This window comes from Coregonus lavaretus (assembly GCF_964263955.1).
Source record: "Coregonus lavaretus genome assembly, contig: HAP1_SCAFFOLD_2679, whole genome shotgun sequence".
NCBI lineage: Eukaryota > Metazoa > Chordata > Actinopteri > Salmoniformes > Salmonidae > Coregonus > Coregonus lavaretus.
Window position 1 is genome coordinate 25,878 of NW_028162938.1, and position 22,620 is coordinate 48,497.

Genomic DNA, 22,620 nt, shown 5'->3' on the forward strand with positions numbered 1-22,620 from the left:
AAGTCACAGACACATCTCAACATCAACTGTTCAGATGGGACTGTTTGAATCAGGCCCTCATGGTCGAATTGCTGCAAAGAAACCACTACTAAAGGACTCCAATAAGAAGAAGACACCTGCTTGGGCCAAGAAACACGAGCAATGGACATTGGACCGGTGGAAATGTGTCCTTTGGTCTGGAGTCCAAATTGGAGATTTTTGGTTCTTTGTGAGACGCAGTGTGGGTGAACGGATGATCTCTGCATGTGTAGTTCCCCCCGTAAAGCATGGAGGAGGAGGTGTTATGGTGTGGGGGTGCTTTGCTGGTGACACTGTGATTTATTTAGAATTCAAGGAACACTTAATCAGCATGGCTACCACAGCATTCTGCAGCAATACGCCATTTTAGTCATTTTAGCAGACGCTCTTATCCAGAGCGACTTACAGTTAGTGAGTGCATACATTTTTCATACTGGCCCCCCGTGGGAAACTAACCCACAACCCTGGCGTTGCAAGCGCCATGCTCTACCAACTGAGCTACAAGGAGGCCATCCCATCTGGTTTGGGCTTAGTGGGACTATCATTTGTTTTTCAACAGGACAATGACCCAACACACCTCCAGGCTGTGTAAGGGCTATTTTACCAAGAAGGAGAGTGATGGAGTGCTGCATCAGATGACCTGGCTTCCACAATCCCCCGACCTCAATCCAATTGAGATGGTTTGGATTAGTCGGACGGCAGAGTGAAGGAAAAGCAGCCAACAAGTGCTCAGCATATGTGGGAACTCCTTCAAGACTGTTGGAAAAGCATTCCAGGTGAAGCTGGTTGAGAGAATGCCAAGAGTGTGCAACGCTGTCATCAAGACAAACGGTGGCTATTTGAAGAATCTCAAATATATTTTGATTTGTTTAACACTTTTTTGGTTACTACATGTTATTTCATAGTTTTGATCTCTTCACTATTATTCTACAATGTAAAAAATAAAGAAAAACCCTTGAATGAGTTGGTGTGTCCAAACTATTGACTGGTACTGTATGTCTGTGTATATTAATATATATATATATATATATATATATATATATATATATATATATATATATATATATATATATATACAGTGAGGGGGAAAAGTATTTGATCCCCTGCTGATTTTGTACGTTTGCCCACTGACAAAGACATGATCAGTCTATAATTTTAATGGTAGGTTTATTTGAACAGTGAGAGACAGAATAACAACAACAAAAATCCAGAACAACGCATGTCAAAAATGTTATAAATTGATTTGCATTTTAATGAGGGAAATAAGTATTTGACCCCTCTGCAAAACATTACTTAGTACTTGGTGGCAAAACCCTAGAGGTCAGACGTTTCTTGTAGTTGGCCACCAGGTTTGCACACATCTCAGGAGGGATTTTGTCCCACTCCTCTTTGCAGATCTTCTACAAGTCATTAAGGTTTCGAGGCTGACGTTTGGCAACTCAAACCTTCAGCTCCCTCTACAGATTTTCTATGGAATTAAGGTCTGGAGACTGGCTAGGCCACTCCAGGACCTTTAATGTGCTTCTTCTTGAGCAACTCCTTTGTTGCCTTGGCCGTGTGTTTTGGGTCATTGTCATGCTGGAATACCCATCCACGACCCATTTTCAATGCCCTGGCTGAGGGAAGGAGGTTCTCACCCAATATTTGACGGTACATGGCCCTGTCCATCGTCCCTTTGATGCGGTGAAGTTGTCCTGTCCCCTTAGCAGAAAAACACCCCCAAAGCATAATGTTTCCACCTCCATGTTTGACGGTGGGGATGGTGTTCTTGGGGTCATAGGCAGCATTCCTCCTCCTCCAAACATGGCGAGTTGAGTTGATGCCAAAGAGCTCAATTTTGGTCTCATCTGACCACAACACTTTCACCCAGTTCTCCTCTGAATCATTCAGATGTTCATTGGCAAACTTCAGACGGCCCTGTATATGTGCTTTCTTGAGCAGGGGGACCTTGCGGGCGCTGCAGGATTTCAGTCCTTCACGGCGTAGTGTGTTACCAATAGTTTTTTTGGTGACTATGGTCCCAGCTGCCTTGAGATCATTGACAAGATCCTCCCGTGTAGTTCTGGGCTGATTCCTCACCGTTCTCATGATCATTGCAACTCCACAAGGTGAGATCTTGCATGGAGCCCCAATCCAAGGGAGATTGACAGTTATTTTGTGTTTCTTCCATTTGCGAATAATCGCACCAACTGTTGTCACCTTCTCACCAAGCTGCTTGGCGATGGTCTTGTAGCCCATTCCAGCCTTGTGTAGGTCTACAATCTTGTCCCTGACATCCTTGGAGAGCTCTTTGGTCTTGGCCATGGTGGAGAGTTTGGAATCTGATTGATTGTTTGCTTCTGTGGACAGGTGTCTTTTATACAGGTAACAAGCTGAGATTAGGAGCACTCCCTTTAAGAGTGTGCTCCTAATCTCAGCTCGTTACCTATATAAAAGACATCTGGGAGCCAGAAATCTTTCTGATTGAGAGGGGGTCAAATACTTATTTCCCTCATTCAAATGCAAATCAATTTATAACATTAGTTTTTCTGGATTTTTTTGTTGTTATTCTGTCTCTCACTGTTCAAATAAACCTTCCATTAAAATTATAGACTGATCATTTCTTTGTCAGTGGGCAAACGTACAAAATCAGCAGGGGATCAAATACTTTTTTCCCCTCACTGTATGTATGTATGTATGTATGTATGTATGTATGTATGTATGTATGTATGTATATATATATATATATATATATATATATATATATATATATATATATATATATATATATACACACATACATTTACATTTTAGTCATTTAGCAGACGCTCTTATCCAGAGCGACTTACAGTTTAGTGAGTGCATACATCATTCTTTTTATTTATATATATGTTTTTTTTTACTGGCCCCCCAGTGGGAATCGAATGCTCAACCAACTGAGCTACATGGTCAAAATATATATATAGTTGTGTGTGAGCGTGTCTCACCACTGGCCAACTGATTTTACAGACATGTGGCGCCCTCTACTGTCCATATTGACTAGGTTCTACTCAGAGACGAGGGATTCTTTGAGCAGACAATCTGCAGTAAAATAATGTATATACTGAAGAAGGTAGGCGCGAAGTAGAAGCTGCTCAACCAATGTCAGACGAGATGCAACCAACAATCCTATTGGCCGTCGGGTGAAGGCCATTGCGTCACGATTCTAACTGTGAGCGAGAGTCGCGCCACTTCAAATGTATTAAATACGGGTCTGAAGAAAACGAATAGTTCACAACGCGGTTGATTAAATTAAACATTTTAATCAGTAAAAATCGGTGCAATATTTCACACGTAAACAGCTGCATCTTCATCTTCATACCTGAATTAATGTTACATAGAACTAGACGTATTTCTAGCGATTCTTGTAAAAATAGATTAATTTAACCAATGAACAAAAACAAATACACATTCTGTATGGAGAATTCACTTGGTGCTCCTTGATGATAAAAACCAACGAGAAGGCTTTAGAAGACAACTACTAAACTCATCTAGGGTTATGTACCAAATGGCACCCTATTAGCTATACAAGCATTTGCACTACATAGGGAATAGGGTGCCATTTGGGACGTATTTATATAGTGTTCAACGGCCCATGGAGCTTAGTTCCATGTCACCAACTACCCGTTTGACATGTATTTGTTTCTCTCTGTGATACGGCCCGAACCTTCTCCTAGACCGCTAGCCCTTTGATTATAGAGTTGGCACTGGACATTCTAGAGTGTTCCACACATTCTAAGTCCGGAGCTTAGAGACGTCATCAACAACACATTTTACAGTTATCTTGTTCTTCTGCACCCTCTCTCTGTAGTATCATGTCCTTTACCCCTCTTTCTTTCTTTCTTTCTTTCTTTCTTTCTTTCTTTCTTTCTTTCTTTCTTTCTTTCTTTCTTTCTTTCTTTCTTTCTTTCCCCCAAGGACATCCTGGTTATAAAGCTGCTGTCTCCTCCTTCCTCTAGGAAGCTCTGATTCATCTGGTCTCCCTCCATCTGTCAGGGCCCCCGTATTGTGAAGAGGCTGTGATTCATCTGGTCTCCCTCCATCTGTCAGGGCTTGTATTGTGAAGAGGCTGTGATTCATCGGCTCTTCTCCATCTCTTTCCTCTCTCCTGCTCCCGTTCTACCAGCAGTACATGGCATGACATGCCCCCTCTCCGTCAAGAGGCCATATAACTCCTCTCCTCCTCCCTCAGGGCTCCCAGTAGGACCCTCAGCAGTGTGTTCTCCTCCTCCGTCAAGAGGCCATATAACTCCTCTCCTCCTCCCTCAGGGCTCCCAGTAGGACCCTCAGCAGTGTGTTCTCCTCCTCCGTCAAGATGCCATATAACTCCTCTCCACCCCCGTCTCCTCCTCCTCCTCCTCCTCCTCCTCCTCTCTCTCCTCCTCCTCCCCTGTCTCCTCCTCCTCCTCCACCCCTCTCTCCTCCTCCCCCACCCCCACCCCTCTCTCCTCCTCCCCTCTCTCCGTCTCCCTGGCTCTCAGGGCTCCCAGTAAGACCCTCAGCAGTGTGTTCTCAGTGAGAAGGTTCTCTGATGCATCTGCTAGTTCCTGTAGCCTCCTGACTGCCTCCCCTAACTGACGACTCTTCTCCCTGTGCTGCTCCACTAGGCTCAGCCTCTCACGCTGCAACTCGCCATTCTGGGACTGAAGCAGTGCATTGTGGGTCTCCAGGGCCACGGCGTCGAAGGATAACCGCCGGTTGTCTCGCCATAGCTGGGCCAGTTGGTTGGAGAGGCGCTGGCGTGCACGGTGTAATGTTTGGACTTCTCCTTGTAGAGCGCGGAACTCCGCCTTGAGGAGAACCTGAGGGTTAGGGTCGGATCCTTCTGCTTTCATTGGCTGGTGGGCGGAGTCGGAGTGCTTCAGGATGAAACGTAATAGGTTGGGGAGAGTGATGGGAGTGTCCTCCGGGAACTTCACGGACAGGTGTTTCCTAAGGACGAAGAGCGGCAGGAAGTAACATAAGACTAGTTAGTCAAACTAAATAAGGCATGAGAGGCTGTGGGATATCTTTACATATTAGTGAATCATAGCCAACATGTCTTGTTTAGTACAAAGAGAACAGTGTGTTCAACAACAGACAATGTCTGACCTGTCTGAGTAGGTAATGGTACATACAGGGGTGTGTTCTATCTGACCTGTCTGAGTAGGTAATGGTACATACAGGGGTGTGTTCTATCTGACCTGTCTGAGTAGGTAATGGTACATACAGGGGTGTGTTCTATCTGACCTGTCTGAGTAGGTAATGGTACATACAGGGGTGTGTTCTGTCTGACCTGTCTGAGTAGGTAATGGTACATACAGGGGTGTGTTCTGTCTGACCTGTCTGAGTAGGTAATGGTACATACAGGGGTGTGTTCTGTCTGACCTGTCTGAGTAGGTAATGGTACATACAGGGGTGTGTTCTGTCTGACCTGTCTGAGTAGGTAATGGTACATACAGGGGTGTGTTCTGTCTGACCTGTCTGAGTAGGTAATGGTACATACAGGGGTGTGTTCTGTCTGACCTGTCTGAGTAGGTAATGGTACATACAGGGGTGTGTTCTGTCTGACCTGTCTGAGTAGGTAATGGTACATACAGGGGTGTGTTCTGTCTGACCTGTCTGAGTAGGTAATGGTACATACAGGGGTGTGTTCTGTCTGACCTGTCTGAGTAGGTAATGGTACATACAGGGGTGTGTTCTGTCTGACCTGTCTGAGTAGGTAATGGTACATACAGGGGTGTGTTCTGTCTGACCTGTCTGAGTAGGTAATGGTACATACAGGGGTGTGTTCTGTCTGACCTGTCTGAGTAGGTAATGGTACATACAGGGGTGTGTTCTATCTGACCTGTGTCTGGGGAACAGGAGGACAGAGGGGAAGTGATCCACCATGAACTCCCACGGCAGGTCGTTACGCGCCACGTTCACCCTACACACAGAGACAGTATGACGTCACATCCTGTTACTACAGGATGTTTAACTTTAAAACAGTTGAATATCTATGGAATAAATACATAAATAAAAAGAAAAGCTCAATAAAACAGAAATCAATACAACAACCCAACTCAGCATTACGTCACAAAATAGAAACAAAACCCAGCCAGCCAGCCAGCCCTACCTGGCGATGGTGACGGTGCTGTTTCCATGGAACATTCTAGCCAGCTGGATGATGACATGGTTTAGAACAGAGCAGTAGCCACACCACTGGCTGTAGTAGAACAGCAGCACGTCCTGGAGAACACACAACATGGAAAACAGGAAGTCATTTTATCACATTCATGAAGAAAAGCCATTACCATAGCCTTTTTATAGCCATAACCAATGTCCATTCCAGAAACCAGAAACCAGTCTAAACTGAAGTGAATAATTAGAACTAAGACATGTCTTTAAAGACCAGTACAAGTCTGTCAAACCACATCACACAGTTATGATGTTAAACCAGTGTGAGGTGGGGGTGAGGGTCTCTCTCTCCCTCCCTCCTCCCCCTCCTCTCCTCCTCCTTCGCCCTCTCCTCCTCCTCCTCCTCCTCCTCCTCCTCCTCGTTCGCCCTCGCTCTCTCTCTCTCTCTCCCCCTCTCCTCCTCTCTCTCACCCACCCTGTGAGGATCCATGACATTACTGAGGAAGGAGGTGGTGGTTAGTTCTGAGATGAGGGGTCTCTTCTGGGGCCTCTCCCTCTCCTCATCCCTCCTCCCCACCAGGCGTCTCTGCAGTGGGCTGTGGGGGGTGCTGAAGTTCCTGATGAACATCTCTGGAGGGCCAAGAAGACACACACGGGGGTAAAGCTGGCTACTTTCCCTAGACCAGACCTGGGTTCAAATACTACTAGCAATCTTTCAAATACTTTGCTTTAGCCTGCCTGGAGTGCCAGATGGGTGGGGTTTGTAGTTTCAGGACTTTTCTATTGGTCCATTAAGCCAGGCAAGCTCAATCGAGCACAGCTGCAGAATTTGAAATTATTTCAAATGGTATTTAAAACCAGGTCTGTTGCCTACTACATAGTTGACCCAGTAACTCCCCAGTCTTACCCAGTGACTCCGTAACAGTATATAGTTGACCCAGTAACTCCCCAGTCTTACCCAGTGACTCTGTAACAATAGATAGTTGACCCAGTAACTCCCCAGTCTTACCCAGTGACTCCGTAACAGTAGATAGTTGACCCAGTAACTCCCCAGTCTTACCCAGTGACTCCGTAACAGTAGATAGTTGACCCAGTAACTCCCCAGTCTTACCCAGTGACTCCGTAACAGTAGATAGTTGACCCAGTAACTCCCCAGTCTTACCCAGTGACTCCGTAACAGTAGATAGTTGACCCAGTAACTCCCCAGTCTTACCCAGTGACTCCGTAACAGTAGATAGTTGACCCAGTAACTCCCCAGGGACTCCATAACAGTAGATAGTTGACCCAGTAACTCCCCAGTCTTACCCAGTGACTCCGTAACAGTAGATAGTTGACCCAGTAACTCCCCAGTCTTACCCAGTGACTCCGTAACAGTATATAGTTGACCCAGTATCTCCCCAGTCTTACCCAGTGACTCCGTAACAGTAGATAGTTGACCCAGTAACTCCCCAGTCTTACCCAGTGACTCCGTAACAGTAGATAGTTGACCCAGTAACTCCCCAGTCTTACCCAGTGACTCCGTAACAGTAGATAGTTGACCCAGTAACTCCCCAGTCTTACCCAGTGACTCCGTAACAGTAGATAGTTGACCCAGTAACTCCCCAGTCTTACCCAGTGACTCCGTAACAGTAGATAGTTGACCCAGTAACTCCCCAGTCTTACCCAGTGACTCCGTAACAGTAGATAGTTGACCCAGTAACTCCCCAGTCTTACCCAGTGACTCCGTAACAGTAGATAGTTGACCCAGTAACTCCCCAGTCTTACCCAGTGACTCCGTAACAGTAGATAGTTGACCCAGTAACTCCCCAGTCTTACCCAGTCACTCCGTAACAGTAGATAGTTGACCCAGTAACTCCCCAGGGACTCCATAACAGTAGATAGTTGACCCAGTAACTCCCCAGTCTTACCCAGTCACTCCGTAACAGTAGATAGTTGACCCAGTAACTCCCCAGTCTTACCCAGTGACTCCATAACAGTAGATAGTTGACCCAGTATCTCCCCAGTCTTACCCAGTGACTCCGTAACAGTAGATAGTTGACCCAGTAACTCCCCAGTCTTACCCAGTGACTCCGTAACAGTAGATAGTTGACCCAGTAACTCCCCAGTCTTACCCAGTGACTCCGTAACAGTAGATAGTTGACCCAGTAACTCCCCAGTCTTACCCAGTGACTCCGTAACAGTAGATAGTTGACCCAGTAACTCCCCAGTCTTACCCAGTGACTCCGTAACAGTAGATAGTTGACCCAGTAACTCCCCAGTCTTACCCAGTGACTCCGTAACAGTAGATAGTTGACCCAGTAACTCCCCAGTCTTACCCAGTGACTCCGTAACAGTAGATAGTTGACCCAGTAACTCCCCAGTCTTACCCAGTGACTCCGTAACAGTAGATAGTTGACCCAGTAACTCCCCAGTCTTACCCAGTGACTCCGTAACAGTAGATAGTTGACCCAGTAACTCCCCAGTCTTACCCAGTGACTCTGTAACAGTAGATAGTTGACCCAGTAACTCCCCAGTCTTACCCAGTGACTCCGTAACAGTAGATAGTTGACCCAGTAACTCCCCAGTCTTACCCAGTGACTCTGTAACAGTAGATAGTTCACCCAGTAACTCCCCAGTCTTACCCAGTGACTCCGTAACAGTAGCGGTCCCTCTGTGGTCCAGAACGTAGTGCACCTCATCCTTCAGGTTCACGATGGTCGCAAACGACCGTGCGCCATCACTGGTCCCGTTGCCTAGCAACCCTCCTAACTCCCCCCGGCTGCCGCCACCTATCTCGTTGTTGCCTAGCGCCCCGAGACGCACCGCCAGCGGCCAGTGGAGGGCGGAGTCCAGGACATAGAACCTGAGAGTCTTATTGGTCCGACAACGCAGCCCTTTAATCCCACTTACTTCCTGGTCCTGAGAGGATGGGGAGGAGTCATGGGAGGAGGGTGGTGAGGGAGGGGGTGTCCCTAGCCCCTCATTGTCTAGCCCTAGCCCCTGCTGTGGGGGCAGGGAAGCCCCTAGCTGTCCCAGAGTTCTACAACAGGCACTATAGCGACCTGACGACGGGCTGTAGCTACTCAGGATGTTACTACAGGAAACCGTCGTTGCCGTCGCCGTCACAGCAACAGGTAGACAGCATCGTCTGAGGTAGGACTGGAGCACGACAGCACCACCTGATGTCTGGGAGGGGAAGGGGCAGCGGGGAGAGCGACCCGGGTTGGACTGGGACTGGTTGAGACAAAGCTCACACACCCTGGAGGTGGAGCCTGGGAGGGGGTGTGGCCCGGGAAGAACCACTGAGAGGCAGCAGAGAGGGGTGGACAGGGGCTGGGAGGGTCCACTGTAGTAGTGGTCAGAGGGGTGGTGGTGAGGGGAGTTGTTACAGGAATGGTAGCGAACCGCAATGTCTGCAATCTAGAAGGGGGCGGGGTCGAAGAGTTAAATTAATGTGGATATAAAAATCACATAAAAATATATAATGTTTTTATAGTAGTTGTAATAGTGGTTGTTGGTTGTAAAGGTCGTTGTTGTTGTCGTGGTGACTCACCTGCGTCAGCAGCGGGTCGGGGCCGGGCCCCAGGGGATTGTGGGGCAGGAAGAGCAGGAGGGCAGGGCCTTTGGTCAGTTCCTGCTCCAGGAGGCGGGACTTAGCGCCAGGCGGCTGCAGCCATTGGAGCACGGTCTCGCGGTGCTCGAAGACCCAGGAACAGATGCCCTCAGAGGTGAAGTTTCGCTCCCAACTAGGGAAGATCTGAGGGGGGAGAGAGGGGGAGACAGGGGATGGGGGGAGGGAGGAGAGAGGAGGAGACGGAATGGGGGGAGGGAGGAGACAGGGGAGAGAGGGGGAGACAGGGGATGGGGAGGGAGGAGAGAGGAGGAGACGGGATGGGGGAGAGATGAGACGGGGGAGAGAGGGGGAGGGAGGAGAGAGGGGGAGACGGATGGGGAAGGGAGGAGATGGGGGAGAGGGAGAGACAGGGGGAGGCGGGATGGGGGGAGGGAGGGAGGAGAGGGGGGAGAGAGGGAGAGAGAAAGGTAGAGCTAAACCTCCATAGGTACAAATGACAGCGCCAGGAGTTTTTCCCTGAACATTTGACCCGACCAGGAGAAAGTCACTGTATCGCATTAGAGGAAACCAAGACTATTCTCAAGGCAGGTCTGCCGGTGTTGACTAGCAGAAGTTACTTTTCGTAGCAGGTTAGGATAATTAACGTGGCAGGTTTGTAGAATTAGGTTTAGGGTTAGCTAAAATTGTCCCCGACACAACTCGAACAAATCTATCTACAACCAGGTCTGCCCTGAGAACAGTCTTGGTTTCCACTAATGCGATGCTGCGACAAACTCTGGGCCCCTTAGCATGACAGGTCCGTTTGTCACGTGCTGATGACATCACCACTGAGCAGTGAGGAGTTGAAGTGTCGGTAGACAGGGGTGTGTGTGTTGACTGACAAATGAGGAGTTGATGTGTCGGTAGACAGGGGTGTGTGTGTTGACTGACCAATGAGGAGTTGATGTGTCGGTAGACAGGGGTGTGTGTGTTGACTGACCAATGAGGAGTTGAAGTGTCGGTAGACAGGGGTGTGTGTGTGTTGACTGACCAGTGAGGAGTTGAAGTGTCGGTAGACAGGGGTGTGTGTGTTGACTGACCAATGAGGAGTTGAAGTGTCGGTAGACAGGGGTGTGTGTGTGTTGACTGACCAGTGAGGAGTTGAAGTGTCGGTAGACAGGGGTGTGTGTGTGTTGACTGACCAGTGAGGAGTTGAAGTGTCGGTAGACAGGGGTGTGTGTGTGTTGACTGACCAGTGAGGAGTTGAAGTGTCGGTAGACAGGGGTGTGTGTGTTGACTGATCAATGAGGAGTTGAAGTGTCGGTAGACAGGGGTGTGTGTGTGTTGACTGACCAGTGAGGAGTTGAAGTGTCGGTAGACAGGGGTGTGTGTGTTGACTGACCAATGAGGAGTTGAAGTGTCGGTAGACAGGGGTGTGTGTGTGTTGACTGACCAGTGAGGAGTTGAAGTGTCGGTAGACAGGGGTGTGTGTGTGTTGACTGACCAGTGAGGAGTTGAAGTGTCGGTAGACAGGGGTGTGTGTGTTGACTGACCAGTGAGGAGTTGAAGTGTCGGTAGACAGGGGTGTGTGTGTTGACTGACCAGTGAGGAGTTGAAGTGTCGGTAGACAGGGGTGTGTGTGTGTTGACTGACCAGTGAGGAGTTGAAGTGTCGGTAGACAGGGGTGTGTGTGTTGACTGACCAGTGAGGAGTTGAAGTGTCGGTAGACAGGGGTGTGTGTGTGTTGACTGACCAATGAGGAGTTGAAGTGTCGGTAGACAGGGGTGTGTGTGTGTTGACTGACCAGTGAGGAGTTGAAGTGTCGGTAGACAGGGGTGTGTGTGTGTTGACTGACCAGTGAGGAGTTGAAGTGTCGGTAGACAGGGGTGTGTGTGTGTTGACTGACCAGTGAGGAGTTGAAGTGTCGGTAGACAGGGGTGTGTGTGTGTGTTGACTGACCAGTGAGGAGTTGAAGTGTCGGTAGACAGGGGTGTGTGTGTGTTGACTGACCAGTGAGGAGTTGAAGTGTCGGTAGACAGGGGTGTGTGTGTGTGTTGACTGACCAGTGAGGAGTTGAAGTGTCGGTGCAGGTAGATGGTCTGGTCATCTCTGACGGAGATGGACTCTGCCACCAGTCTACTAGTCACCACCCCGAACCGCACCACACCGCGGAAGTCTGCACCGGGGGAGAACACTCACACTTTCATTCATCTATTCATCCTTTATTAATCCAGTAAACTTCTCATTTCTATAGTCACAGAACTAGAATGAGTAGAACAGGCCTTGCTACGGGCAGAGCTTCCAAGTCTGTTCTATTCATTCTATTTCAAATGGCTATGACGTTCTACTCCAGAAGCAAAACACAGCGAGTAGCGGTTATCGAAGAGACACTGGATTAGATGGACTTAAATGTATCCATCTCCCATCAAGGAGAGGATATTAGGAGATGGAAAGTAATTGAAAGTAATTGGGACAACACGGGGGTTAGCATGTCGAGGTTAGCTTACCTCTCTTCAAGGCCTGTAGAGCTGAGGAGAGGTATGTGATGTAGCCGGGAGGCTGAGGAGAAGAGTTGAACTGGAAATAACCCACTACCCCCGGCTGGGAAGCAGGAGGGGAGAACAGACATGAAACGTGACTTGGGTTGCAAAAATCTAGTAACTTCCTCAGAATTCAAAGGTTTTCCAGAAACCTTGGTTAGAGGATTCTGGATTTCCTGCTGATTCCCTACCGATTCTGAGAATCCTCCAAACAGGATGTGGAAAACCTGGGCATTATGGGAAAGGTACTGGAACCCTACGTGTCACATCACAGATCATGAACAGTAGAAGCAGTCAGCCATGTCAGAAAGACTCCGTCTTTTTATCTAGGTCATATCTACAGGCTAAAACCCTGCTAGCAAAACAACCATATCTACAGGCTAAAACCCTGCTAGCAAAACAACCATATCTACAGGCTAAAACCCTGCTAGCAAAACAACCATATCTACAGGCTAAAACCCTGCTAGCAAAACAACCAGGAAGTCTATTGTGAGAGACACAGAGACACTACAGAAAGGACTAAACTAGAAAGTGTCTGAGCAGCTCCTGAACACAATAACACCCTCCATCATACCATACACCACACCTAGTGGACTCCTCCCAAATGGCACCCTATTCCTTTTATAGTGTACTACTTTTAACCATAGCTCTGTAGTGGACTATAAACATTTACATTTTACATTTTAGTCATTTAGCAGACGCTCTTATCCAGAGCGACTTACAGTTAGTGAATACATTTTTATTTTTTATACTGGCCCCCCATGGGAAACGAACCCACAACCCTGGCGTTGCAAACGCCATGCTCTATCAACTGAGCTACATCCCTGCCGGCCATTCCCTCCCCTACCCTGGACGGTGCTGGGCCAATTGTGCGCCGCCCATGAGTCTCCCGGTCGCGGCCGGCTGCGACAGAGCCTGGATTCGAACCAGGATCTCTAGTAGCACAGTTAGCACTGCGATGCAGTTAGCACTGCGATGCAGTGCCTTAGACCACTGCGCCACTCAGGAGCTAAAGGGAACAGGGTGCTATTTGGGACATTATCTCTCATTATTAAATAGAACTATGTCTTTCTCTCTAACAACAGAAAGACCCAAAGCATAACACTCATATTATTTATCTCCCTCCTTCCAGCATCTCCATCCTTCCCTCCCTCCAGCATCTCCCTCCTCCTCCTCTCCCCCCACCTCATACCTCATGATAAGACAGAAAGTCTTGTAGTGTGGCTCGTGATGGTAGATAGGTCAGTGGAGTGATGACTCTCAGGATGAATCTCTCTACATAGGAAGCCATGAATGGACCTTTGTAATGTATAGGGCCAAACCTCCAGAGACAGACAGGGGACAGACAGATACAACAGGTCTTAGGTATCGAGCATGTCAGAGTAGGAGGAGTAGAATCAGCCTTTTAGATCAGAATGAAGAATACATGGACAGAGGGGAATAATATCTCATAAAGGACAGAATATTATCACAAAGAGAGTAATAACCAAACAAGACGCAGAATGAATAGACTGTATCTCCTTCCCCTTGATATAAAATGAATAGACTGTATCTCCTTCCCCTTGATATAAAATGAATAGACTGTATCTCCTTCCCCTTGATATAAAATGAATAGACTGTATCTCCTTCCCCTTGATATAAAATGAATAGACTGTATCTCCTTCCCCTTGATATAAAATGAATAGACTGTATCTCCTTCCCCTTGATATAAAATGAATAGACTGTATCTCCTTCCCCTTGATATAAAATGAATAGACTGTATCTCCTTCCCCTTGATATAAAATTAATAGACTGCATCTCCTTCCCCTTTATATAAAATGAATAGACTGCATCTCCTTCCCCTTGATATAAAATGAATAGACTGTATCTCCTTCCCCTTGATATAAAATGAATAGACTGCATCTCCTTCCCCTTTATATAAAATGAATAGACTGCATCTCCTTCCCCTTGATATAAAATGAATAGACTACATCTCCTTCCCCTTGATATAAAATGAATAGACTGCATCTCCTTCCCCTTGATATAAAATGAATAGACTGTATCTCCTTCCCCTTGATATAAAATGAATAGACTGCATCTCCTTCCCCTTGATATAAAATGAATAGACTGTATCTCCTTCCCCTTGATATAAAATGAATAGACTGTATCTCCTTCCCCTTGATATAAAATGAATAGACTGTATCTCCTTCCCCTTGATATAAAATGAATAGACTGTATCTCCTTCCTCTAGAACAGGTGGATGACAGGGTATAGATATAGAACTAGTAGACTGTATTACCTCTTGTAGAACAGGGTATAGATATAGAACTAGTAGACTGTATTACCTCTTGTAGAACAGGGTATAGATATAGAACTAGTAGACTGTATTACCTCTTGTAGAACAGGGTATAGATATAGAACTAGTAGACTGTATTACCTCTTGTAGAACAGGGTATAGATATAGAACTAGTAGACTGTATTACCTCTTGTAGAACAGGTGGATGACAGGGTATAGATATAGAACTAGTAGACTGTATTACCTCTTGTAGAACAGGGTATAGATATAGAACTAGTAGACTGTATTACCTCTTGTAGAACAGGGTATAGATATAGAACTAGTAGACTGTATTACCTCTTGTAGAACAGCTGGATGACAGGGTATAGATATAGAACTAGTAGACTGTATTACCTCTTGTAGAACAGGGTATAGATATAGAACTAGTAGACTGTATTACCTCTTGTAGAACAGGTGGAGGACAGGGTATAGATATAGAACTAGTAGACTGTATTACCTCTTGTAGAACAGGGTATAGATATAGAACTAGTAGACTGTATTACCTCTTGTAGAACAGGGTATAGATATAGAACTAGTAGACTGTATTACCTCTTGTAGAACAGGGTATAGATATAGAACTAGTAGACTGTATTACCTCTTGTAGAACAGGGTATAGATATAGAACTAGTAGACTGTATTACCTCTTGTAGAACAGGGTATAGATATAGAACTAGTAGACTGTATTACCTCTTGTAGAACAGCTGGATGACAGGGTATTGGTAGAAGCTCTTCTGTTTCCTGCATTTCCCCTGGCTCCACCAACAGTTCACTGCCACAAACTGCACCTGTACAAACAGTGCAGACAGCAGAGCAAGAATAAGGCCACAGCAGACCACCTGCACAGAGAAGGAGGCGCATTTAGAAACAGCTTCAGAATTTAGTACAGTAACTCTGAGCTGTATTGAGTTGTACTGTCTACAGTAGAAACAGACTGGCACCCAGACTATACATCACCATACAGACTGGCACCCAGACTATACATCACCATACTGACTGGCACCCAGACTATACATCACCATACTGACTGGCACCCAGACTATACATCACCATACTGACTGGCACCCAGACTATATAGCACCATACTGACTGGCACCCAGACTATACATCACCATACTGACTGGCACCCAGACTATATAGCACCATACTGACTGGCACCCAGACTATACATCACCATACTGACTGGCACCCAGACTATACATCACCATACTGACTGGCACCCAGACTATACATCACCATACTGACTGGCACCCAGACTATACATCACCATACAGACTGGCACCCAGACTATACATCACCATACTGACTGGCACCCAGACTATACATTACCATACTGACTGGCACCCAGACTATACATCACCATACTGACTGGCACCCAGACTATACATCACCATACTGACTGGCACCCAGACTATACATCACCATACTGACTGGCACCCAGACTATACATCACCATACTGACTGGCACCCAGACTATACATCACCATACTGACTGGCACCCAGACTATACATCACCATACTGACTGGCACCCAGACTATACAGCACCATACTGACTGGCACCCAGACTATACATTACCATACTGACTGGCACCCAGACTATACATCACCATACTGACTGGCACCCAGACTATACATCACCATACTGACTGGCACCCAGACTATATAGCACCATACTGACTGGCACCCAGACTATACATCACCATACTGACTGGCACCCAGACTATACATCACCATACTGACTGGCACCCAGACTATACAGCACCATACTGACTGGCACCCAGACTATACAGCACCATACTGACTGGCACCCAGACTATACATCACCATACTGACTGGCACCCAGACTATACATCACCATACTGACTGGCACCCAGACTATATAGCACCATACTGACTGGCACCCAGACTATATAGCACCATACTGACTGGCACCCAGACTATACATCACCATACTGACTGGCACCCAGACTATACAGTGGGGGAAAAAAGTATTTAGTCAGCCACCAATTGTGCAAGTTCTCCCACTTAAAAAGATGAGAGAGGCCTGTAATTTTCATCATAGGTACACGTCAACTATGACAGACAAAATGAGAAAAAAAAATCCAGAAAATGACATTGTAGGATTTTTAATGAATTTATTGGCATATGATGGTGGAAAATAAGTATTTGGTCAATAACAAAAGTTTCTCAATACTTTGTTATATACCCTTTGTTGGCAATGACACAGGTCAAACGTTTTCTGTAAGTCTTCACAAGGTTTTCACACACCGTTGCTGGTATTTTGGCCCATTCCTCCATGCAGATCTCCTCTAGAGCAGTGATGTTTTGGGGCTGTCGCTGGGCAACACAGACTTTCAACTCCCTCCAAAGATTTTCTATGGGGTTGAGATCTGGAGACTGGCTAGGCCACTCCAGGACCTTGAAATGCTTCTTACGAAGCCACTCCTTCGTTGCCCGGGCGGTGTGTTTGGGATCATTGTCATGCTGAAAGACCCAGCCACGTTTCATCTTCAATGCCCTTGCTGATGGAAGGAGGTTTTCACTCAATATCTCACGATACATGGCCCCATTCATTCTTTCCTTTACACAGATCAGTCGTCCTGGTCCCTTTGCAGAAAAACAGCCCCAAAGCATGATGTTTCCACCCCCATGCTTCACAGTAGGTATGGTGTTCTTTGGATGCAACTCAGCATTCTTTGTCCTCCAAACACGACGAGTTGAGTTTTTACCAAAAAGTTCTATTTTGGTTTCATCTGACCATATGACATTCTCCCAATCGTCTTCTGGATCATCCAAATGCACTCTAGCAAACTTCAGACGGGCCTGGACATGTACTGGCTTAAGCAGGGGGACACGTCTTGCACTGCAGGATTTGAGTCCCTGGCGGCTTAGTGTGTTACTGATGGTAGGCTTTGTTACTTTGGTCCCAGCTCTCTGCAGGTCATTCACTAGGTCCCCCCGTGTGGTTCTGGGATTTTTGCTCACCGTTCTTGTGATCATTTTGACCCCACGGGGTGAGATCTTGCGTGGAGCCCCAGATCGAGGGAGATTATCAGTGGTCTTGTATGTCTTCCATTTCCTAATAATTGCTCCCACAGTTGATTTCTTCAAACCAAGCTGCTTACCTATTGCAGATTCAGTCTTCCCAGCCTGGTGCAGGTCTACAATTTTGTTTCTGGTGTCCTTTGACAGCTCTTTGGTCTTGGCCATAGTGGAGTTTGGAGTGTGACTGTTTGAGGTTGTGGACAGGTGTCTTTTATACTGATAACAAGTTCAAACAGGTGCCATTAATACAGGTAACGAGTGGAGGACAGAGGAGCCTCTTAAAGAAGAAGTTACAGGTCTGTGAGAGCCAGAAATCTTGCTTGTTTGTAGGTGACCAAATACTTATTTTCCACCATAATATGCAAATAAATTCATAAAAAATCCTACAATGTGATTTTCTGGATTTTTTTTCTCAATTTGTCTGTCATAGTTGACGTGTACCTATGATGAAAATTACAGGCCTCTCTCATCTTTTTAAGTGGGAGAACTTGCACAATTGGTGGCTGACTAAATACTTTTTTCCCCCACTGTATAGCACCATACTGACTGGCACCCAGACTATACATCACCATACTGACTGGCACCCAGACTATACATCACCATACTGACTGGCACCCAGACTATACATCACCATACAGACTGGCACCCAGACTATACATCACCATACAGACTGGCACCCAGACTATACATCACCATACAGACTGGCACCCAGACTATACATCACCATACTGACTGGCACCCAGACTATACAGCACCATACTGACTGGCACCCAGACTATACATCACCATACAGACTGGCACCCAGACTATACATCACCATACAGACTGGCACCCAGACTATACATCACCATACTGACTGGCACCCAGACTATAAAGCACCATACAGTAGAAAGGTTTTTCAACAGGCGAAACGTTTTGCAACGGTCTGTGACTAATGAATACACCCCTGTTCTGAAGTGTACTACTCTGAGCCATCCCTCAGCACTATAGGCCAGTCCACAGTGTGCCGCTCCCTGCCTGTCTGGCCAGCCTCCGGGCAACCTCTTGGCGAGCGGCAATGGAGGGTGTGTGTGTACCCGTTTGGCAAGCCTCCGGGCAACCTCTTGGCGAGCGGCAATGGAGGGTGAGCGTGTGTTCCTGCTGTGTGTGTGTGTGTGTGTACCTGCTGTGTGTGTGTGTGTACCTGTTCGGCAAGCCTCCGGGCGACCTCCTGGACCTCGTGGCGAGCGGCGATGGAGGGTGAGCGTGTATTCCTGCTGTGTGTGCGTGTGTGTGTGTACCTGCTGTGTGTGTGTGCGTGTGTGTGTACCTGCTGTGTGTGTGTGTGTGTACCTGTTTGGCAAGCCTCCGGGCGACCTCCTGGACCTCGTGGCGAGCGGCGATGGAGTGAGCACACCAGGGAGCGTAGAAGAAGATGACAGACACCTCGGCCACGCCCCTCAGTCTCTCTACCTGCTCCAGCTGACCCAGGTACAGGTCCACCACGGGGGCCTCGGCAGAGAAGAACCTCACCGGGGGACGCGCCGACGCAACCACATTCTTAGCCCGGCTAGGAGGGAGAGAGGGATGGAAGAGAGAGAGAGAGAGAGTAACACACTAGGGAGAGAGAGAGGAAGGATTTGTCCGCAACTTGCTTCTAATTTCTCTTTAAATAAGTTGAGTGTAACAACATACATCGAGTCCTCTCTAGGCTTTCCTCATTCTAACATGTCAGTCCCTCCATCACTGGCCACTTTAAGACATGGAACACTAGTCACTTTAATAACGTTTATATATCTTGCATTACTCACCTCATATGTATATACTGCATTCTATTCTATAATATTCTACTGTATCTTAGTCCATGCCGCTCTGTCATTGCTCGTCCATATATTTATATATTCTTCAATCCATTCCTTACTTAGATTTGTGTGTATTGGGTATATGTTGTGAAATTGTTAGATATTACTTGTTAGATATTTCTGCACTGTCGGAGCTAGAAGCCCAAGCATTTCGCCACACCCACAACAACGCGTATGTGACAAATACAATTCCATTTGATTCGATAACCGTTCAGTCTAAATGAACATTTCAATCTCCTTCAATCACAAGTGTATCTAACAGCCATGAGACAGACTCCCTCTCTCTACCAGCTGCTAGCAATACAGGAGGACACGTCAGACAGTCAGTCTCTGATGACCAGCAGTAGGACATGAGACAGACTCCCTCTCTCTACCAGCTGCTAGTATTACAGGAGGACACGTCAGACAGTCAGTCTCTGATGACCAGCAGTAGGACATGAGACAGACTCCCTCTCTCTACCAGCTGCTAGTATTACAGGAGGACACGTCAGACAGTCAGTCTCTGATGACCAGCAGTAGGACATGAGACAGACTCCCTCTCTCTGCCCGCTGCTAGTAATACAGGAGGACACGTCAGACAGTCAGTCTCTGATGACAAGCAGTAGGACATGAGACAGACTCCCTCTCTCTGCCCGCTGCTAGTAATACAGGAGGACACGTCAGACAGTCAGTCTCTGATGACAAGCAGTAGGACATGAGACAGACTCCCTCTCTCTACCAGCTGCTAGTATTACAGGAGGACACGTCAGACAGTCAGTCTCTGATGACAAGCAGTAGGACATGAGACAGACTCCCTCTCTCTACCAGCTGCTAGTATTACAGGAGGACACGTCAGACAGTCAGTCTCTGATGACAAGCAGTAGGACATGAGACAGACTCCCTCTCTCTACCAGCTGCTAGTATTACAGGAGGACACGTCAGACAGTCAGTCTCTGATGACAAGCAGTAGGACATGAGACAGACTCCCTCTCTCTACCAGCTGCTAGTATTACAGGAGGACACGTCAGACAGTCTGTCTCTGATGACAAGCAGTAGGACATGAGACAGACTCCCTCTCTCTACCAGCTGCTAGTAATACAGGAGGACACGTCAGACAGTCAGTCTCTGATGACAAGCAGTAGGACATGAGACAGACTCCCTCTCTCTACCAGCTGCTAGTATTACAGGAGGACACGTCAGACAGTCAGTCTCTGATGACAAGCAGTAGGACATGAGACAGACTCCCTCTCTCTACCAGCTGCTAGTATTACAGGAGGACACGTCAGACAGTCAGTCTCTGATGACAAGCAGTAGGACATGAGACAGACTCCCTCTCTCTACCAGCTGCGACTGGCGACATGGACAAACACAACACAACAATGATAGCCTCCCACTGTAGGCTGTGGGTCCAGTGTTTATGAACAGAAAGTAGACAAACGTAGTGATCTAGCAAGCTGCACTGCAATGCTTTATAGAAAACAGACCCTAAACAGCCGGCTAGATTAGAACGCACACTGATCACTTCACTGTTCCTGCTACTACACTACTAGCTACCCAAACAAAGGCTTAAGTTAGATATCCAACCAATGAGCAGGGGATTTCACATTAAGCCCACTGCAGGTGGGCTAGCCCAGACTGTTCTCTACCTATAAAAAGTTAGCCAGCAGATCCGACCCCTTGTTTACAGCTGCACTAGGGTCAGACAGCATTCCCACTGCAGGTGGGCTAGCCCAGACTGTTCTCTACCTATACAGTTAGCCAGCAGATCCGACCCCTTGTTTACAGCTGCACTAGGGTCAGACAGCATTCCCACTGCAGGTGGGCTAGCCCAGACTGTTCTCTACCTATACAGTTAGCCAGCAGATCCGACCCCTTGTTTACAGCTGCACTAGGGTCAGACAGCATTCCCACTGCAGGTGGGCTAGCCCAGACTGTTCTCTACCTATAAAAAGTTAGCCAGCAGATCCGACCCCTTGTTTACAGCTGCACTAGGGTCAGACAGCATTCATGTGTAGATGAAGACACGCCGGCGAGAGATATGGCTCGGTAAACGTACCTCAATCCAGGGATGAGAAATGCTTTGTACTCTGAATTGTCCCATTATCCCAACTGTTACACCGAGAAGGTTGAACTACTGCTAAAAAAAAACTAGCCGTCGTTCAATCTTCTCGGTGTAACAGTTGGGATAATGGGACAATTAGGAGTACAATGCATTTCTCATCCCTGGATTGAGGTACGTTTTCAAAGCCAAATCTCGCACCAGCTCTGCAGTGTCTTAATCTACACAGGAATGCTTTTCGACCCTAGTGCAGTTGTAATCAAGCGGGTCGGATCAGCTGGCTAACCATAACTTTAGCTATCCTAACAAAGGCTGAAGTTGTAACGTTAACCAGCAGTTAGCTAGACAGATAGCTAGATAAGGGGGGTTTACCTCTCGGGGACCCCCAGTTGTTCCATGTATTTGATATATTCCAGCGCTAGCTCACCTGATTCAACTTGTCAACGAATCATCAAGCCCTTGTGAATCAGCTGAGCTAGTACAGGGCTGCAACAAAACTGTGAAACGCCTGGGAGTTTCTCACTGAAAACCACAGATAACTACCATCAGACCTCATATTCTGTTACCTACCTGCAGGTAAATGTAACGGCCAGTAGTAGCAGGACGCTCAGCAGTATCGCCCCGCAGACAAGCCCTGGTCTCCGGGCCATCAGACTAGACACCTGCCGAAGAGACTGCCGTAGCCAGCGAAGCATTACAGGAAACTACCCGGGTAGCCCTCCCATCGGATCTACACGCCCCGGTTGTACAAAGCCATTAAGCTAGCGGGCGTGGAGGTTATATGAAGACGTGGCGAGGCTCGGTAGGGTTATTGTAGGTTCCGTAGGTTGCACATTTATCGTGTTTTAGGAAGAGTTTAGTTCGAATGCGAACAAGCCAACCTTCCTTCCCCACGTAGTCTTAGCTACTTCCGCAATGACGCAACTTTACGTCAAGGGAGCGTCTGGGAGTAATCGGTAAAATCTGAAAAGTAGAATCTTTCGACTTTATTGTAGTAGTCGTTTGTCGAATAAGCGATCAGAAAAAAAAGTGTCTTAAAGTATGAATTTACTCCATTGCTTATAGTTCTACACGGATACGTATTGTGTCGTAAAGGTAAGGGGTTTGTTTTTTAAGGTTTCGTGTTATGAATTGTTGCGTTATTGTCAGATTGTCTCTCAAACTGCTAAACTGGAGC

At 47.1% G+C, this 22,620-nt stretch overlaps 1 protein-coding gene across 2 annotated transcripts; it reads right to left on the reverse strand.

Annotated features, from left to right (window-relative positions):
* Positions 1-3,279: 3,279 nt before the first annotated feature.
* LOC311116762 (thioredoxin domain-containing protein 11-like) lies at positions 3,280-22,352 on the reverse strand. Of its 2 annotated transcripts, XM_084191803.1 has the most exons (12): positions 22,014-22,352; positions 18,897-19,113; positions 15,209-15,306; positions 13,400-13,529; positions 12,175-12,268; positions 11,731-11,843; positions 9,668-9,871; positions 8,757-9,534; positions 6,611-6,765; positions 6,134-6,246; positions 5,864-5,944; positions 3,280-4,968 (listed from the first exon to the last, which is right to left on the reverse strand). In XM_084191803.1, the coding sequence occupies exons 1-12, from the start codon at positions 22,136-22,138 to the stop codon at positions 4,347-4,349; spliced, it is 2,730 nt and encodes a 909-aa protein (XP_084047929.1). In that variant the 5' UTR covers positions 22,139-22,352; the 3' UTR covers positions 3,280-4,346. The 2 variants fall into 2 exon arrangements, with proteins under 2 accessions (XP_084047929.1, XP_084047930.1); XM_084191804.1 differs by lacking the exons at positions 15,209-15,306; positions 18,897-19,113; positions 22,014-22,352 and adding an exon at positions 14,670-15,065 and having other exon boundaries at positions 13,400-14,485.
* Positions 22,353-22,620: the final 268 nt, after the last annotated feature.

Excerpts from the sequence above, each read along its gene's own strand:
- LOC311116762 (XM_084191803.1), bottom strand. The coding sequence starts at position 22,138 with ATGCTTCGCTGGCTACGGCAGTCTCTTCGGCAGGTGTCTAGTCTGATG. Across the intron at positions 19,114-22,013 it reads GCCGTTACATTTACCTGCAG|CCGGGCTAAGAATGTGGTTG; the intron begins GTAGGTAACAGA and ends TCTCCCTCCTAG. Across the intron at positions 13,530-15,208 it reads ATCCAGCTGTTCTACAAGAG|GTTTGGCCCTATACATTACA; the intron begins GTAATACAGTCT and ends CTGTCTCTGGAG.